This window comes from Cucurbita moschata, unplaced genomic scaffold (assembly GCF_002738365.1).
Source record: "Cucurbita moschata cultivar Rifu unplaced genomic scaffold, Cmos_1.0 Cmo_Scf00018, whole genome shotgun sequence".
Lineage (NCBI taxonomy): Eukaryota > Viridiplantae > Streptophyta > Magnoliopsida > Cucurbitales > Cucurbitaceae > Cucurbita > Cucurbita moschata.
In genome coordinates, this window is record NW_019268534.1 from 75945 (window position 1) to 94696 (window position 18752).

The 18752-nt window shown below is 36.5% G+C and overlaps 4 protein-coding genes across 13 annotated transcripts in view; 2 read left to right on the top strand and 2 right to left on the bottom strand.

The window, feature by feature from the left end:
• Window positions 1-55: 55 nt before the first annotated feature.
• LOC111456627 lies at window positions 56-8747 on the bottom strand. 8 transcript variants are annotated; one of them, XM_023098590.1, is made up of 15 exons: window positions 8424-8466; window positions 7761-7834; window positions 6268-6345; window positions 4559-4634; window positions 3567-3631; window positions 3137-3238; window positions 2850-2939; window positions 2703-2777; window positions 2567-2599; window positions 2116-2196; window positions 1700-1762; window positions 1498-1572; window positions 543-605; window positions 240-460; window positions 56-197 (listed from the first exon to the last, which is right to left on the bottom strand). In XM_023098590.1, the coding sequence occupies exons 1-14, from the start codon at window positions 8464-8466 to the stop codon at window positions 269-271; spliced, it is 1110 nt and encodes a 369-aa protein (XP_022954358.1). In that variant the 3' UTR covers window positions 56-197; window positions 240-268. The 8 variants fall into 8 exon arrangements, with proteins under 8 accessions (XP_022954358.1, XP_022954357.1, XP_022954365.1 ...); XM_023098589.1 differs by having other exon boundaries at window positions 56-460; window positions 8424-8747; XM_023098597.1 differs by having other exon boundaries at window positions 56-460; window positions 8413-8746.
• Window positions 8748-8876: 129 nt separating this feature from the next.
• On the top strand, window positions 8877-11086 carry LOC111456634 (rRNA-processing protein fcf2-like). Of its 2 annotated transcripts, XM_023098612.1 has the most exons (6): window positions 8877-9139; window positions 9216-9445; window positions 9641-9701; window positions 10246-10323; window positions 10432-10547; window positions 10736-11086. In XM_023098612.1, the coding sequence occupies exons 2-6, from the start codon at window positions 9216-9218 to the stop codon at window positions 10842-10844; spliced, it is 594 nt and encodes a 197-aa protein (XP_022954380.1). In that variant the 5' UTR covers window positions 8877-9139; the 3' UTR covers window positions 10845-11086. The 2 variants fall into 2 exon arrangements, with proteins under 2 accessions (XP_022954380.1, XP_022954379.1); XM_023098611.1 differs by having other exon boundaries at window positions 8877-9445.
• A 461-nt stretch (window positions 11087-11547) lies between these two features.
• Window positions 11548-13678, bottom strand: LOC111456625 (protein LAZY 1-like). The gene is made up of 5 exons (XM_023098588.1): window positions 13569-13678; window positions 13427-13493; window positions 12406-13181; window positions 12010-12295; window positions 11548-11819 (listed from the first exon to the last, which is right to left on the bottom strand). The coding sequence occupies exons 1-5, from the start codon at window positions 13572-13574 to the stop codon at window positions 11800-11802; spliced, it is 1155 nt and encodes a 384-aa protein (XP_022954356.1). The 5' UTR covers window positions 13575-13678; the 3' UTR covers window positions 11548-11799.
• Window positions 13679-16533: 2855 nt separating this feature from the next.
• Window positions 16534-18752, top strand: part of LOC111456624 (proton pump-interactor BIP131-like) — a 3147-nt gene continuing 928 nt past the window's right edge. Inside the window, exons 1-7 of one of the 2 annotated variants that reach the window (XM_023098586.1) lie at window positions 16534-16898; window positions 17110-17376; window positions 17555-17749; window positions 17843-17965; window positions 18053-18199; window positions 18291-18491; window positions 18577-18675. In XM_023098586.1, coding sequence (XP_022954354.1) covers window positions 17125-17376; window positions 17555-17749; window positions 17843-17965; window positions 18053-18199; window positions 18291-18491; window positions 18577-18675 — 1017 coding nt within the window. In that variant the 5' untranslated portion in view covers window positions 16534-16898; window positions 17110-17124. The remainder of the gene's footprint in view (window positions 16899-17109; window positions 17377-17554; window positions 17750-17842; window positions 17966-18052; window positions 18200-18290; window positions 18492-18576; window positions 18676-18752) is intronic. The other variant, XM_023098587.1, reaches the window with a different exon arrangement.

The following is an 18752-nucleotide window of genomic DNA, read 5'->3' on the forward strand; positions in this document are numbered from 1 at the left end:
AAAAAAAAAAAAAAAAAAAAAAAAAAAAAAAAAAAAAAAAAAAAAAAAAAAAAAAAAAAAAAAAAAAAAAGAATAACCACACTGATACCTAGAACAAAGAAGAATAAGAAAAGGAGCTTTATAATAATAACTACAAAATTCCGTACCCACCAGAAACTATACGATATCTTCTTCACCTCCTGGGTTGGGCACTGCCAGCTTTAGCTATATAACAAGTCCTCAGGCTGCCGGTAGTGTCGATAGATAATTCTACAAAAATAAGGGTTCCTCAAGATTGAACACTTGGGCGAGACTGCCGGAATACTGCAGTCATTGCACTTCTAGTCCTGGTGAGAAAGCCAAGTCCAGAAAGACCAGAAGTCCCGGCCTCGCTTTTGGTGGAATTGAATGTACCAGTTCCATTTGACATTGTATCCAGGCTGATGCTTGACGGCGCGTTCAAATTGGTAGTTCCTTCTAACTGCCAAGCATACCAATAAATGTTAGAATTGTACAGATGATTGTATTGGTGCATTGAAACAAATTTTCAGAATATATGCAACCATCATCAAGCCGGGGTCTGAGACATTATTTTGGGGGGATCGCCGTTGAGGTTGAACCTGAGACTGAATCATAGCGTAAGTGACTGTTTTGGTAAGTTATGACATAAGCCAAGCTCAATAGTGTACTTCTCTGTTCAATAAATCATGAGGAAACGCTTGAGCAATTCAAATTAGAAGCACGTAAAAGCTATCACAAATTTGCACAAAAGAAAATTGGTGTAATTTTTTTAAGGTTGAATTATAAACAATACCCCTAAACTATGGGGTTGGTTTCAATTATAACCCCAAAGTTTGAACAAATTTCATCTTTGGTGCGTTCTCTCACTATTATAAACAATACCCTTAATTGTTGCATTCTCTCACTATTATAAACAATACCCTTAATTGTTGCATTCTCTCACTATTATAAACAATACCCTTAAGTTAGAAGGTTTTTTTTATTTTAAAAAAAAATAAATAAATAAAACCCTCAAAGGCTTTTGTCCGTACATTCATGCATTGATTTGTTTAGATGTGTCGGATGTCTTTATTTTTAATTTTTTTTCCATTAAGTATTTTGATTTGTTTACGTAAATAGATACAAACTTTATCGAATTTCATGACAAAAGCTTACAGAGTTTGTTTTGGAACAAACTTCAACTGTTAAAAGACTCAAAGGGTATAATTGAAACCAACCCCTAGTTCAGGGGAATCCTTGATAATTTAACCTTTTTCAAAATACCCATATAGCTTACGCACACTTGCACTTGCACTTCGACTGATCTCGTAGGAAATTTCCTATACTTATAATTTTTGGGGATCCAGAGACTTATGACTTTAATAACTTAGGCATGCACCACCATGCACCATGCACCATGCACCATGGAACTAATTCATTTCCAAAATCTTGCCGTTTTCTCTCTCTTTTTCAAAGAAATGCAAAAACATCATCTATTCAAGGGTAAAATTAACTAACCTGGTTAGAAGAAGCATTGTACTCGGAAGGAGACGGCGGATCTGGTGAAAAACCAACCCGCAACGACCGATTCTGCTGATAAAACAGAGAAGCAAATAGTGAGAGAATGCAACAATTTAGTTATGCTCTCTAAGCCTATCTATCACCATTCTGATATTGTTTCTGTGAAAGGATTATCAAACAGATAAATGCTCATATTTACCTTTGGTGAAGGAGTTGTTAGAGGGAGTTCAGGAGCTTGCCTGGAGGAACTAGAAGGAATTGCCTGCAAAATTCACAGTTATATGGAAAGGTGTGTGAATCTATGTATTCTAAGATTCACATTTCCAGATATCAATGGTGCAGGTGTAAATTTTCCGGACAATGACTAATGATCCAACCATGGTCCATGATCTGAACCATAAAGATCAGGTTAATTATTTTCTAAAGTTTGTTTGTCTTGCTCCATTAATCTGATCTTCATGGTTCAAAGGTGCATGATTATTGCAAATTTTACAGTGAAAATTTTATTTGTCTGACAAGAAATGCAAGAAACTACGTAAGAAGGTCCCCTCCCCCAAATTAATTATTAAAAAGAAGAGAGAGAGAGAGAGAAAGACCAAGGGTTTTGAAGCATGCCTGAGTACGTTCTGCAGTCCTGCGATTCTCCATGTTCCAAGCATAATTACACAATCTCTTAACACCTTCATTCGTTAGTTCCTAAGCATAGAATCAAAGGCCAAAACAATCGTTAGTAAACACCACCACCAATTGTCTAGGCGTTTATATGTGCTGGAAACTGAGTAAAACGATATAAACATCAAACGAAATATTGTAATGAAAATGCTAAATCACCCATTAAGCTGACAGGTTATAGTAAATATAATTATATTAACACTCCAACACTGTCCCTCACTTGTGGGCTTGAAAATTTATAAAAGACCCAACAAGTGCAAATCAATATTAATTGGATAGGAAAGGGAGGTTTGAAGTCAAACTAATACCATCTCAAGTCACCAATCAATCCAAAAGCTTAAGTTGATGGGTTATGGCAAATTTAATTAAAACTATATAAAAAAAAAAGGTTCACCTGCTTTTCTTCAAAACTCCATAGTTTATTTTCCTAGAGAACACAGAGAACAGGTCAGTCATTAATTTAAAGTTCTGAGATAAATTACAAAGAAGGAATAATAAAAGGTAAAGTTATATCATCGAGAAGCAGTTACCAAAGTCTGGACTGCATGATGAACGGATTTAATATCCCTGCCAAAAGTATCTGATCTACCTCGAAGTTCTGAAACCTTTATGGCCAAAAAGAAAATATACAGTTCAGTCAATGATCTCCAATCCATCTCTCTTTAGAAAGACAGTACCTGTTCTTGTGTATCAGCAGTGAGATCCAAAGACTCATCCAAACTTTTGTCGACGTGGTCCATTTTTGAAGATAAATTCCGTTTTGTAGCCTGGACAATCACATAGCAGGAGAAGTCACAAAGACATTGATTCAATGGAAAACATCAAAATATTTATAATAAAATCTGACCACATACAATGATTTGAGTTCATAATTTAAATGAGATATCGAAAAATCTTGCAAGCTCAAAAATTAAGTACCAAATGCTGTTATGGACAAATAGTACACTCAGACAGAAGATATTACCGCAATGGATGAGTAAACATTCTCGAGCTGCCTAGCAACGGAACTGCAAGCATCAGATAGACTACGCTTTGTAGCAAACATCATATCAGGAAGTTTCCATCCCTGGAAAGAAAAGAGTAGTGTGTCTTATATACGACAGAAGGTTCTAAAGAGGCAAACAATTGGAAATTGCAACATGGCACGTCCAAATGCTGTGGCATAGAATCAAGAGAGATGAACTCGTAGGCTAGTCCATACTACCACTAAAATTTTCAATTGTTTGTCTTATCAAAAATATTGACAGACTTGGTGGTATAAATAAATGTATTAAAAAGGTCAATTATACCAGTTTAAACTTTTGAGTTGGGAAGTATTACGACATGTTATCATAGGAAATTTTTTTTATAAGAATATTACAGCACAATTTGCCCCAAACGAATCACACAATTACCTTCATCCAAACGATCCCATATCCTACTACAACTACAAGAATGATTACACCATATTTCCTACCCCCTGTGTACAAAAAATACAAAGATTAAGAGATAATAATATATCAAGGTAAGAAAAGTCAAGGAACCTTTAAAAGAGAAGAAATATAGAATACAACAATTAAAATGCAATTGCTGACATGAAAATCTCATTGTGAATCGGCATCAATCAAACTTAAGTCAGATTTCATATAACATTATAAACAACCACATAGTTTAAATATACACAGAAGGCCGCTCATTATTATTAGTATTATTTCGTAATGAAAGTTATTGAGAAAAATGAACATTATTATTTATTACATAGACACATCAGCAATTACATAATAATGTAAGTAACATAAACAATGAACGTGCTAAAATTTTCCGAAAACATGTCTTACATTAAATTAGAAGCATGGAAAACAAATCTGAGAGAAGTAACGGAATGCCATCTCCATGTACAAATTAGGTTAGTATTTTCTTGCCATATTGAAATAGAATGAAGACTTTCTAATAGAAAACTCAAACTTTCTTCAAGTAATGAGAAGGAAGCAAATGCCACTCATCCCAAAATGAAACAGGATGATAAAAAAAACCAAAATCTTCTCAATGGACAAAAGTATATACAAACCCAACGTACAAAATAAGCCTTCTACAATTTTTCCTTTTTCTTTTTTAAAGAAAGGAAATCTTCTTCAAAAGGAGAGATGAGGCAACCCCAAGGTATCCAAAGAAGGATTCCAGTTGGCATAGATCGCATAAACTGATGTTATAATTAAACAAAAAAGAAATGCTTCAAGGGAAATTTCTAATTTGAAAAGTTGGAATTCAGTTGTTCCTTGTATATTATTTACAAAAAAGTAACTTCAAACAAAAATTTGAAGAGAACAAAAATCACTTGATGAAAGAACAAAGAAGCCATCTTCATAAATATCTATCTAAAGAAAAAAGATAGAAATATCATCAAGACCTCTCCCGCCAGTAGTCACAATTGTCATCTGACGATTTGATGCTAACATTTCCAGTTCCTCACGTAAGCTTTTTACCTATAAATGTGTTACTTGCAATTAACCAACTGCCATTCTACAAATAAAAACAATAATACGAACATAATATGGTGACTTGCAAATGAAATTGTAATGGAAAAATGTATTCAAGTTGGCAAATTACAACAGCAAAAATTATTGTAAAAGAAGGAGGATCTTAATCGTGCCTTCTTCGGCAAATTAACACAAAATAAAGTAAGTTTATTTCAAGACTTTCTATTGAAGTTACATAAAACAAAAAAGTTGTCAACCTTAAAACTACCAAAAAAGTAATAAAAGTAAACATTTGGTTTCTCGCAAATGTAGCCTTCTGGTTGTTGAGTTACCAACAACCTAAACGGGCTCTACTGAGGAAAGTAACTCTCCCACTAGAGACACCCCAATCAAACAAACCAGTTTCCAATCACATAGATGGACATCTAAAACTTTAGAGAACTACATAGAAGCGTCTCATCCTCCCTTAAATTTATTGTATTCTCTTTGGGTGAAGAGGTATGACAGTGAATCTATCATACTGCCGTAGGTTTGTCTTTGTGCTAAAGCCTTTTTCAGTCAATATAAAAACCTTCCAAGTATAAACAAATGTTTGGAATCTGATGTTGGATAAGATTCATAAATGGTTGTCTTTTGGGAGAAAAGACCTTTTTTCTCAAAAGGGGAAGGCTCACTCTCATCCAAATGGTGATAAGTGAAATTTCCAGTTATTTCTTATCTCTCTTTAGATGCCAATCTATGTGTGCAAGAGTATTGAAAGAGTGATAAGGAAATTCTTGTGGGAAGGGGTGGATGTGGGGGGCAGGTCACATTTGGTTAAGTGGAAGTTGTGGTGAAGCCGGTAGAATTGGGTGACCCAAGGTTTGTGAGTTTGAGATTACATAACAAGGCTCTACTAGAGAAATAGTCGTGGCAATTTTTCATGGAGCTCGACACTTTGTGGTGCAAAGTTATGGTCCGCACCCTTTCGAGTGTCATAGGGCCTAATAAAAATCTATAGAAAGTGATTACCTTTGGCTTCTTGTCTTTTTCCTTGTTTGTTAAATGCTTTATTGGGGAGGGCTCAAATGTGTGTTTCTTGGAAGACTAATGGGTGGGTGATAGTGATGTCCAAGTAAAGGAAAGGTAAATGAATAAACCGAGACCACATTTCAGTGCTAGCGATCCTAAAGATATGATAGTTGAGAAAAACTCAAAAAAATTGAAAGTTATTACTTATTATGAATAAAATGCACCTTTCTTTCTCGGTGGCTCAATCATATGACCTCCAAAGTTAAGCGTACTTTGCTTGGAGCAATTCTACGTTGGATGACCTCCTAAGAATTTTCCTAAGAAGCATGTGAGTAAGAATAAAACACTTTGAAAGGACCCGTGTTGGTCTGTAGGGATAGCCTTCACTCTTAGAAATATTTCAAGACAAGTAGATAACATAGCCATGTCACAGGAGATGCAAGGGAATGTCGGGGCCATCAAGTGTCAAATCTGAATTACAAATCCTAATCTAAATCGCGCTAATGATAAGATAAGAGAGAGAACAGTCGAAACCTTTTCTTGATTGATTACCACAGCTAGTAGCAATTGTTCAAAAAAATTAACAATTAAATCATTTTGTTCAAGATAGACAGTTCAATAAACACACCTGAGCCATTAAAGAGTCATTACGTGGTTTGCTTTTTGAAGTGCTAGAGTCATCACGGCGGATACGCTTTAGAGCAATCTATAAATAGAAACAGCAAAAAAGAAAATTAGACCACAAAAATTGACGGGAATGACAAACTATTAGGAAATGTTAGGGAGAAGTGTAGTGGCTGGACAAGAGGCATGTGGACCAATGAAAAAACAAAAAAATACTTCTGCAATTTAAGAAGGTCGATTTCATAGAGAATACAGACAAAGGTCAAGAACAAAAAAAAAACATCAATATGCAATCACCAAGCATTAAGTTAACCAAGATAAATAGGAGGAAAACCCCATCCCATCATTATTGATCCTAAAATTTAAGCTGCTAGATTGTGTTAATCTAATAATTTAAATTATTTCTCAATCAACCTCTAGTCAAGAACAACATAGTTCTCGATAACCCTCCAATAAGCCATAACTGGATTCAACATTTACTTTGATTACAAAGCATGTCATGTACTTTGGTCCAAAAATGGAAGCCAATAACAAATAATAACGCATGGTTTTGAGCTGAAAACAATTTCTTAATGGCATGTAAAATTATTTTGTTCGAGTATAACTGAAAGTAAAAATCCGAAAAATCGACCAAACTTACGTCCAGTCTTTTTGGTTGTACAATATTAGAAAACTGGCTGTTGATTAGTTGGAAAGTTTACAAAGAGGTATCTACAACCAACCAACCACTATTTATAATATTTATAAAAAATAAAAATAAAAAGCAAACAAACAAACAAAAACAATAACAGAAATAAAAAAAAATGTAAGACCCTAAAAAAACCTAGTGAAGTGGGTAGCAGTTGAATCATTAATACAAGTTTCAGCAACTTAATTCCTCACTCAAAGTCAACATACCAATGCATTTATCAAATCTAAATGAGACTAATGCAGAGCAAAAACAAAAACACATTCTACCGAAGGAGAATAGATATACGTGAAAGCATTTCAATAGATGTATTTATACAGAGGGAAAGTAATCAATCTCCCAAAACGAAACACAAGGAGCTTGCAAAAAAAGAGCTCTAGCTAGCAGTCAGTGTCTTGAAACCAAGTTTCAACCAGATACTGATTCCAATTGAATTTCCACATCCAAGTCTCAGTTTAAAAGGTTTCCTTGCCCCTGGATGAGTTATGTTCGTCTTTAAGTACAGCTTTCGTAAAATATTTGGTGAGCATGTAAATCAAATTTATCAGATTTCGACAATATGTGTTAAAGATTTGTTAACTCAAGGATAAAGCACTAGTTTGGTTTCTAAGGTGCTGGAGAGGATTCTACAGTTTTCCTCTAGTTTATTTTTTCTCTGTATTATCTGCTCTGCTTCAGCATCCATACAACCCCCGCCCCCCCTCAAAAGAATAATAATAATAATAAATAAATAAATAATCTCAATTGAAAAATTAAAATTTTCAACCATTCATCAAGAGTAAGAGGCGAGTTTTCATACAGAAGATTACCTTAAAGGCACCTGAGACAAAATCCGATACATATGGCAGGTGTCCTTCTTTTGCCAGAACAGAGCCAACAATACCTGAAAGAATAGACCATACGTGATTTGCACTAATTTTCTCCAGAACTCCGGTAAAACTGGTGAACTAGCATTGTAAACAATACAATTTAACCGCCAAATGGAAAAATGCATGATTTAGGACAAGTACAACAGAAATTCAAGACGTCTCCACTCGCTATGCTTTCAGCTTCTGAAACACAAGCTCGTATTTCCTTGGCAATTCGTGGTATACAGACACGACTACAGCACACATTAACTTCAACTATAGAATAAAGTAAGACACCGATGCTAAACTCAAGACAGTGCTGAAAAAACATCACACTGTCGAATATTCGACATTGGAAAATAAAAACAAGCACCAATTCCGCAATAATATACGTCGATCATGTTGGAAGATCCTCAAGCTAACTCATAACCTCAATGCTAAGGTTCTGGCACAGAAAAAAACCAATCGCCACGATCAATCCACACAAACAGACCATGTATCGACCTGATAATTTTTATTCATCAAACGTCCCTACCACGAACCACGATAAAGCAAGTAATAAATTACAGAGTAGCACATTCAATAAGCAGAAAAACTAAAATACTAAGTTTACTGTGTGTGAACCAGCTCCAACGAGAATGGTGATCTTCCCAAAAGGAATCGCCATGGCAGTGGCAGGATGTGTGAATGAGAGTGGTACTGCAGTGGCGGCTACACGGCTCAGTAGTAGCAAAGCATCAGAACGTTCGTGAAAACCGAAGCTCGGACAGTGAAGTGACGGCGGATTGTGGTCGGTGGACGACGAAGAGCATCGGCCGGTGGCAAAATTTCAGCCAAGTAATCGACGAGCTCTTGCAAGTCGGAACGTAACAACCCTATTAGCCAAGAAGGAAATCTGTGAACCCTCGAAAAATCAAATGGTGCTAATTGAGAATTAATTATTTCCCCCCCTTTTATTTTTTAAGCATTTATATTAATTTTTCATTTCAAGTTTATAGGTGGGTAAATATTTTTTTTGAGTTTTTATAATAGCCTAATATTTAAAGCTTTTGATAGTTAATATTTAAAGCTTTTGATTAGTTTAGGATTTAGAGAAATAAGTGTTTAACCTTCGCGCGTCCGATTTGGATTGAGAAAAATAAGGGTTTTCGCGCGTCCGATTATGTCCCAAACCCTCGCGATCTCACACTCTCTTCCCTCTCTGCCAATCTTCCTCAATCCCACGATCTTGCGCTGCGTAAGACGGATTAAGCCGTGGGTTTGTTTGCCTGGAGGTCGTTTTGGTGGCGTTGCCGTGTTGCCGTCGTGTTAGCGGCCGTCCACCATTCGCAGTGGAAGTCCGATTGCCCATAAAACGAAAACCCAACCTGACCAGGAACTGATTGATTTTGTTTTTCCTTTTTAAATTTGTCGTAGATGTCAGAAATAAAGCCTATCATTGGCCTCTCTTGGGAGCCAAACCTACCAGCCTCCTCATTGGGGATCAAAACTAAGGCTTGTGACAATTCTCACAGTCAAGCAGAAAATAGCCTTGTTTGGAAAATCAACTCAGAGCTTGTAGATGGGCTGTTTGTTCCACCAAACAACCCAAAAAAGTTGAATAATTTACTGAGAAAGCAAGTCAGTGACACGGCTGGGAGGAGCTGGTATATGATCTTTTCTTGAAATTTCAGCAGTTTTACTATTGATCCTTGAAAGAAACATGGATCCAATTTCGTTCGAATGCTGATTAATATGATTTTTAAAATCTTTGGTTGTGCCTTGCTAGATACTATCGGCTTACTAACCATAGTAGTTGACGTTCTAAATTCTGGTACTTATACGCTTATTATTGTAACTAGGTTTGACATGGCAGCACAAACCATGACCCTTGAAGTGGAAGAAGACTTGCGCTTGTTGAAGGTGAGACTGTATCCGACGTTTTATCCATTTTACTCTTATCAGTTTTCTATTCCACATATAGCAAACTGGTAACTTTGACCATTTATCAAGAATTGAAATCATGCTAAAGAGCTCTGCAGTTGCGAGATGGGTATATCATGTGTGCGTTCTATAAATATTTGGGTTCCAAACCTTCAAGAATCAATGTTCTTCTAGAGCTATGACAATGAATATATATATGATTGCTATGATGCATGTAACGACCAATTAGAATGTCATGTTTCTACATATTTGATTTGTTAGGATCATGTAGAGAAATAATAGTACATTTTGATGCCACATGAAACACATATTCCAGTGCACAGTTCATTAGTTCTTGAAACTATACCATGTTGAACCTTTGCATTGTGGTTCTTGAAACTATACCATGTTGAACCTTTGCATTGTGGGACTCTTAAACCTGATATTGGACATTGGAGTGCGTATATTTGACTTATGCATCTATTCCCTCTGAAAAGATCTGTTTGATTGACTTATGCATCTCAATTTCTCTTGATGATTATAGCTGAGGAGTGTCATTGATCCAAAGAGACACTACAAGAAGGGTGACTCAAAATCAAAAACACTTCCCAAATATTTCCAGGCAAGCTTTTACTTTCACAAGTATTTACTAGTTTTAAAGACGGGCAAAAGTAAAATTTTAGTGTTAATATTTACTTTTGACTTATGTAATGTTTTAAGTATTCATCAGGTGGGAACTGTGGTTGAGTCCTCTTTGGACTTCTTTTCGGGTAGATTAACAAAGAAGGAAAGGAGAGCAACGCTTGCAGACGAATTGCTATCTGACCAGGCCCTTACTCAGTACAGGTTTGATCTTTGTCATGCCCTCTTTCTGTTGCAAGTTTTTCTAGTTGTGATGAGGATTCCTTAACCAGTTCTTCCATTGATTCGCCCCATAATTTCAATGACTCTTTTGTTTCATGCTAGAGAGTAATAATTCTGGTGCACTTTCAAGCATTTTGTTGTGCTGATGTCCTTTCAAAAACCCCTTGCAGGAAACGCGAAGTACAAGAAATCGAAGAGCAGAATCGATCTGCTGGCAACGATAAGTGGAAAATAAAGGGACGACATTCACGAAAACGGTCTAAGAAAAGGAGGAAGTAGTTAAGGTGGCTCAAAATTTTGACCAGGAAAACCAGATAAACACAGCGGATCAAATGAAGTTAGGTGGGGGGCTGTGTGATACAAAAGTACGTGAATTGATCACGGGTACTTCTGGCTCCAACATAGTGTATGTGCTAGGTGAAGTCCAATAATACTTTTAATGTAACTTTGTACTCTGTAGAGTGGGGTGAACAAGAACTAAAGTTTATCTTTTATGGCTATTGAATTTCTTCCCTGCCAAATTTGATTCCGCATTTCCTTCATTCCGGTATCTGTCTCTGGTTTAGATGGTCACCTCGGAAAAAATGACAATGAACAACTCATCCAACTTCTCACACTAGCAAATATCACTGCCATGTTTCCCCTGATTGTCTTTTCATGTACATAAATCAAGATATCCTGGCTTCTTTCCAAAGAGAAGAGGAAGAGACGTTACTTTTTTCTACAAAAAAAATTAACTGAAGAAATGATTTAGAATTTCAACCATCATTTACTTGCTTACAGTTTTCTTGGTACAATTTATAGGGTAATTTTTTGTTTAATTTTTTTTCTTTAACCCCCTTTCTTGGACGAGTTTGATAGCTTTTCTAGTTTTCTTTGTTTTAATATTCGAGATAAAAGCATGACTGTTTTTTTTTTGTGGAGACGAATATATTTTTTTTCATGTCAGGTAATTAAAAAGCAGAGGGTTGTGAAAAGCGAAAGAAAAAGGTAACAGAGAATTATCAACTGCAAGAAAATATGATCATAAAGTGTTGTAGGGATAGCAATACATTTCACACAACATACAAAGTGAGTGTTTGAAGAGGGAGATCCTCTACTTATTTTCACACCCAAACGCTGTTCAGACTGTAGTAACTTGCACACTATCATCAATAATTACCAATATGAGTACACAATACTGCAACACAGTCGGATAGTGAAGAACAAGGAACATGCTTCTTCTGCCTCCCTCTCAAAGCTCCAGCACTAGATCTATGATGAACATAGCCAAAGTCAATTAAACAAGGATTAGCTCCTATTCATCCGTCTTGTCAAAGCTGAGCATAAATACTAACTTAGGACTATTATTTAAGCATTAATTTGTAGCTTGTGGGTGCTGATATTAGTGTTTATGAAAATCAACAGGACATCTAGGTGGATGTTGATGAGTTTATTAACTTACAGTCTTCATCTGAATTAATCCAGCGTTCCTTGTTGTCATTTGGATCAGAACTGTTTAGTCCATAATGTGGTGGAAATTGATTCTTGATGCGTCGAAAGCTTGGCTTCGACAGTGCTCTCTGAGGATATATCATGATATCCTCATCAGATGTCTGCTCTCCATTGTTGCAGCAACCATCATGGTTATGGATTGCTTTCTTCTTTTTCTGAACCTTTTGGTGTTTATCAGACTTCTGTATGATTGCTGAGCTTTCAGGGTGAACTTTTCTGTGGAACATGTGAAAGATCTGCAACCAACATGTCATGTCATATGTTCTAGTTTGGATCTCTCTGATATATATATATTCTTTAATACCATTGGAAGCAAGGGTTAAGTTTAAGTCATAGTTTGGCGTACCTTATGCAGTTTTGTTTCTGCTGAAGCAGAATCATTGAGTCCGTCAACAGCTGCTGCAGAGCTCCGGGAAGAAGCAGACAGCATTCGTTTCTTCAGTTTCTTTTTCATAAGATGCATGGCAGATTTATCAATATCCTCTTCAGCTCTCCTGTCTTCCTTGTCAAATTTTGGACCAGCATTCTCCTCTGCTATTTTGCTTCTCTGAAACAGCTCGCCAAGGGAGGTCCTGTTTTCCTTTTTAGCAACTGCTGTAGTCTCTGACAATTCAATTGCTGACCCAAAAAGATATCCTTGAAGTGGGCAGATGATGCTTCCACTCATATTGCTTTCCAGGCCATCCATTGGCTTGCCACTTAGGGTAATTGTGCTACCATGGCTGCTCCTTCCCATGCTCACGTGACTGTTTCTCCCAGAGGAATCATTGTATCCCTCATCCTTAGTTTCAGCTCCTAGAACCTTTTCCAACTCATCATTGATAAGCTTTAGTTCATTTTCAGTCACTTCAGTTTCTTTTTCCGTTATATTCTCAACGGAAATTGAAAACTTTGGTGTCATTGGGTCATTGATGACTTGATCACATCCTAGAGTTCCAATTGCAAGAAATCCGTGGAAGATCTCAGACAATTGATGAGATGATTCATCTTCGTAGTCTTCATCTCCTACTTCAGATTCCAGACCAGCGAAAGATTTTCGAAGCTGCTGTTCTCGCTGGGCTTGCTTGAAAGGTTTAATGCTTGACTTTGAGATGTATTGCTGATCATCAACCGATTGTTGGCCTAAAAACAACAATTACAAGAATGACCTACGTGCTTTCAGCATATCAACAATGATTTCATGGTTTATTTGTAATTTCTGGTTGAGCATATGTTCTCAATCAAATGCACTAGACTGATTAAACATATATACTTATTATGACTTGGGTTTTGAAATATATGCTATTGGTATGAAATTTCAAGTCAAAATCATCTGCTATACAATGCAGGGTCAATGTCACAGACGAATACTAGTTGAAGGTATTTACCAATGGCATAATCTTTGAACGGTTCACCACCATTCTGCCGAAGTTTACGGTGCATCCAACCAAGTAACTGAGGAGAAACCACAAAATCATTTAGTATTTAGACAGAAACACTCTACAAGGATTCATGCAGAATTAAGTTTACCTTCATCTTTCTGGTTGTGCTTCAGAGAACTGAGTTTTGATGTGTTCACTTTAGAGGGATGATGAGGGGAAAAAAGGTGTTTTTCCATAGTTTAGCTCACTGCTTATTTATCAACAAAGCGTCAAACTCTTCCTGCATACCTCCAATAGTCTGAGATGATGTGGGTAAAGGAAACATAGGGATGGTTACAAAAGAATTGGTTGGGTTATGCTATCCATTCAAGTGGCCAAATGGTTAGTGGGTCCTGGGACACCCTTGTGGAAGCTGGTCATTCCATCAGATGAATGTGACTGGTTTTGATTTTTTGGTACTTTGGGTGGTGGTGGTATCCACTCTCTCCCAACCTTAATTTCCTATTCTTTATGTTATTAAACATTCTGTTTTAGTTATAATTAATCAGCTTTAAGTACCTTAATTTAGTCATGTTTTGTACATGGTTGTGCTATCCACACAACATGTTTTGCATATGCCTCCGTGTGAAAATGATAGTTTCCATCCTTATAATTGTAACAACTTCACTATGATTTGGTGGGCAAACCCCAAAATGAGTGGTGGGGTCTGTAGAGAATCTTGTGTTGGACCAAAATAGGAGCAAAGATAATTCACAAATAAATAAATGGTTTCTGATCAGGGGCACACTTGCATTATTTGACCTGGAGAGGTAGAAGAGACTATACATTGTGTTACAAAACTCTTCAATATCTTATTTTCATATGTGATTCCATATTGGATCAGGCAGATGACCATGATTCTAGCATCGTTGTTGCTAACCTCAAATTGTGTTACAATTGTATAGATGACCATGATATATGTGCTTGTTTCCCTGCTAGAAATAGGTGATAATAGTCTTTTAGGCTTCATAACATGATCTCTAGCATCATGTCAGAATATTTGTTCGAGAAGAAAATATAAAAAGAAAACAATATGCCTGGGTCCTATGTGCTTTTAGATCCAGCCTTTTACAACGCCACGTTTCTGAAACATTCTGTTATAGGACATAAATTTTACCCTTGTGGATATCAGCTAGTTCTTGTTTGTTGTTCATATTTATTGTGGATATCAGTAGTATCCTTCGACTATAAAGACATGGTAACCTGGTGAGATAGGGTAAGAAGAAGAAAAGGAAGCAGTTTATCCTCTTTAATTAAGAAGAAGAAAAGGAAGCAGTTTATCCCCTTTAATTAAGAAGAAGAAAAGGAAGCAGTTTATCCTCTTTAACTGTAACAATAATTTGTAAATGTCCTGATCCTCTCAGTCTTATTCTGAGCTTTTACGGGAGAGAAAATACTATTCCTAGGAAAGAAATTGATATGATTTCAGTTCTGTCATCACGTATCTGAAGCCTTCTCAAGTCATTTCCTTAGCATGAAAAAGATCTCATTTGGCTCAAGTCTGTCCCGGATATGCTCCCAATATGAAAATGTGAGCACTGATTATAATGTTACTTTACTGTGTCTTACAACTTGGGGCGGAATATTTAGGAACAAAGGCTTCAGATTTTAATGTCAAGTCATTGGTAAATTTCGAGCTGATAAGTTGGGTTGGTCTATTTGTTTTGTAGTTTTGAACCTGGTAGATTGATATTTGAATCTTAAGTTGATTAGATTTGCATTGGATGTAGTGAGAGAGTGGGGAAGGTGCAAGGGGGGCCATGCTCCATGAACTTGCAAGCTTTTCAAGTTTTTACCGAAGCTTGTCAAATCCAAACTAAAATGATTGGTAGATCCATTGATCCATGATAAGACGTGTTCATACTACTAACCCTTAACACAAAATTCACTGTATGAAGAGAGGTTTACATTCAAACCTTGTGCCGTCTGGTATGTTTCTATCAAGGCTTTCAAAGATTAGAATACGAAAACGAAAACGAAAAAATGAGCATTTTATTGGACCTACTAAACTTTTGTGTCTACTTTGGTTTTTAGGAACCAAACATGAAACTAAAATCCGAATGTGTTATATGAGTGACATGAGGGAAAACAAGGATGTGGTAGACAAAGTGCGCCACATATTTATCCTTCTCTTGAACTTTTCCTTTTGACCAATACCCTAAAAGGCCTTCCAATGGGGATGTAAATGTATGCACTGAACATGCTGTGTTATAAATCTCCATGTCTAAATGCAACAGCCCTCGTTCATTATGTAAAAGCAAAGCATAAAGATAGGCCTCACTGTGATGTGGTTACGCCATGAACATTACTCTGTTTGTCTAAATGCGTTTTAACTTTCATTTCTGGATTGAACCCTACTTTTGATCAGTTTTTGTATCTTGACTGCGAGGCTGGTTGGGTATTATTGAAGAACATTGCTGCCTCTGTTGTTTGGGCGGTGGTGGATACAGATTGAGACCTTACACTCACATGGATGCTCATACTATTCTAATTGCTTTCTTCTTTTCAACTCTAATTCGGCCTTCCTATCACTCTAGAGCTCAACCAGCCACAATTATATTACTTCTTTCTCAATACCATGAAATCCTCCTTTTGGAACTTTAAGGACGTAGGATCTACCAAATAAAATTCTTAGTCCAAGGTAGGTGTGACAAGAAAGTACTATAATTTTCTATCATTTTACCAAATTTGATCTCGATCCTCAACTTTCAAGTTATTAAAGGACATAAATTATAGAATTCACATCCAACTATTATTACGAGACAGTCACATTATGATTGACTCACTCAATAATTATATCATTGTTCGTCCCGCTCGAATTTTGGCGACTTAGTATTCATCTCAAAATCTCTATACTATGGTGCCACCACCCAATGACCAACATGATGAGAGACAAAAGATTCTCATTTATCTAAATTTAGCTTCTAAAGCAACATATCCCATCCTCATGAAAAGGCTTCTTAAAGGATGCTTCAAATTCTCCAAAAATTCTAATTGAATTTTCCATTTGTTAATTAATCTCAACCGCTTGACTTAGATGATCATAAACTAGCTTTGGGCATTATTATGATAGATTCTTTCTTTCGGCCACCAAATTTGGAATGTTTATCTCAACCAGCAGTCAAGTTGTTTGTCTTTTTAATTTAGCCAAGAACTTCTTGAACCATTTTTTGCAATTCATGTCTTGAATTGCACGTCTCTCCGGTGATGGGAACGCAGCCCAAATTGCGAAATCTCCATTTTATATCTAAACCCACTTGCAGAGTTGCAGTTGACTTTTATTTACATTCAAACTTGGCGTGGCGAGCAGGTGCTCGGTGCGGAGCAATCAGCTCCCTTTACATACAGCCAATAGAAGGATGGTTGTGTCGTATAATCCGGCTACCATCTTCACCCACTCGCAGCTCGACTTCGAACCACCCATTGTTTTGATCTTTTGGTATCGAACCCGTTCTGTCTCTTCCTCGTTCTGTTTTCCTTCTGGAATATGAGTTTTCTGCACTTATCATTGAAGCTTTTATATTGCAACAATAAATGTGAATTAGTTCTAGTTTATAGCCTAGAGAACAAGAATGTGATGCTAGGTTTAGAAATGGGTGTAACTTATTTTAGTGTTTCTGTATGGTATTTGCTTTGTTGGGCGTTGTTAGGCAAAGCACATCGCCATGGGAGAAGGAGATTGCAACTTTGGAGAGAACAAGGTGGTAGAGGAAGGACCAGAAGTTGCTGGTGATGAGGCGATAGTTGATGAACACCAAATGTTCGATGAAATGCCTGGTGGAGTTCGACAATTTTACTTTGCCAAAGTTTTGGCACTTGAAAATTCAAACATAGATGCCATGATCAAGGCTGAAGAGACGATTACAAAGATGAATCAAGACCAAATTCTTGTCGCCCAGAAGATAAGGGACAGACAGGTATGTGGAAGAGAATTATAGTCCTTATTTTTTCTAATTCACAGATCATGATTCATATGAGCTTTTCGATGTATAACAATGGAGGATTGAAATCTTCATTTATTAGACGAATCAGTTTTCCTAGATGAAGTGATATTGATGTGCAACACACACTGAATATAATAAATTTTGTTTGTAGATGGACCGTGCTCGGGTGATCACCAAGTTGGAGAACCAACGATACTATGAAAATTGGGATGAATACAACCTAGAATACTACAGACACAGAATGAATGTCCTCCATCTATCATTACACAAACTGACTTCTGCAAACAAAGCATGTAAAGGGAAACCAAATAACTCGTGCTTGTCAGGAGGGAAAGTTGATAAGCAAGTATGATCAACTCTAAACTTTTCTCTTATGTATTTCATTCAACTTTTTAGACTTTCTCGATTTTTTCGTCTCATGCAATCTATTATCTACCAGAAACTATCTTTCTTGATGCGTCATGGGTGTAAAAATATGGCTGATGAGAGAAAGCTACTAGCGGAGGTTAATACAAGACAAGAGATGGATGGTGACTTGACAGCAGACGAAGTCGATTCTTCTGTAATACTCAGCATTAGGCATTTAGAATATTATGTTTAGGAATTGATGAATTATCATCTTTATTAATTTTCTGAGTTATACAAACAGATTATGCCGTTGTTGAGCGGTCTGCGGCGTGCGCAAATTGATGTTCAAATTGCTCGTGCGCTTGAGAGGAAGGAAGCTATTGGTGATGCTCCGGTGAAGGGAGAGATGTGGACCTCCTCGCATTTGAAAAAGGCCATTCTAGAAGAAGTAAGAGGAAACAAGAAAACACAGAACTTTGATTGATTGAACTGTATAATTTATAATAAAATTTTATCCCATGTTCTTTGTACAACAAAAGTTGCAGGAAATCTACGACTGTTCAGATGAATGTAGGAAAAGACAGGCAAGAGTAAGGTCCAAAATTAAGAAGACAAAGAAAGAAGTAGAGAAGGTAGAAAAGGATATAAGGTGTCTACAGAAACACTTGATATATACCAACCGCAGAAAGGAGGAGGCATATGACACTATTCTTAAATTGAAGAAACAATATGGAGAAGAGGTATATCTATTATATGCATCATAATTGATCACTCGCTCATAGACTGTTGCACTGATGCATTGTTTGTGGTATCTTATGGGTTAAGAATGCCTCCCACTACCAATATCGATCCCTCATGAAGAAGGTTGAAGAACTTGCTAAAATGAAAGACATTGCAGCACTTGAAGAACTATGTCAAGGACAGGTTAAATGTAGTAGCACTTGAAGAATTTGCTTTAAATTAGGATTTTAAGAGCTTATGAAGACTTGTTCCCCACCCCC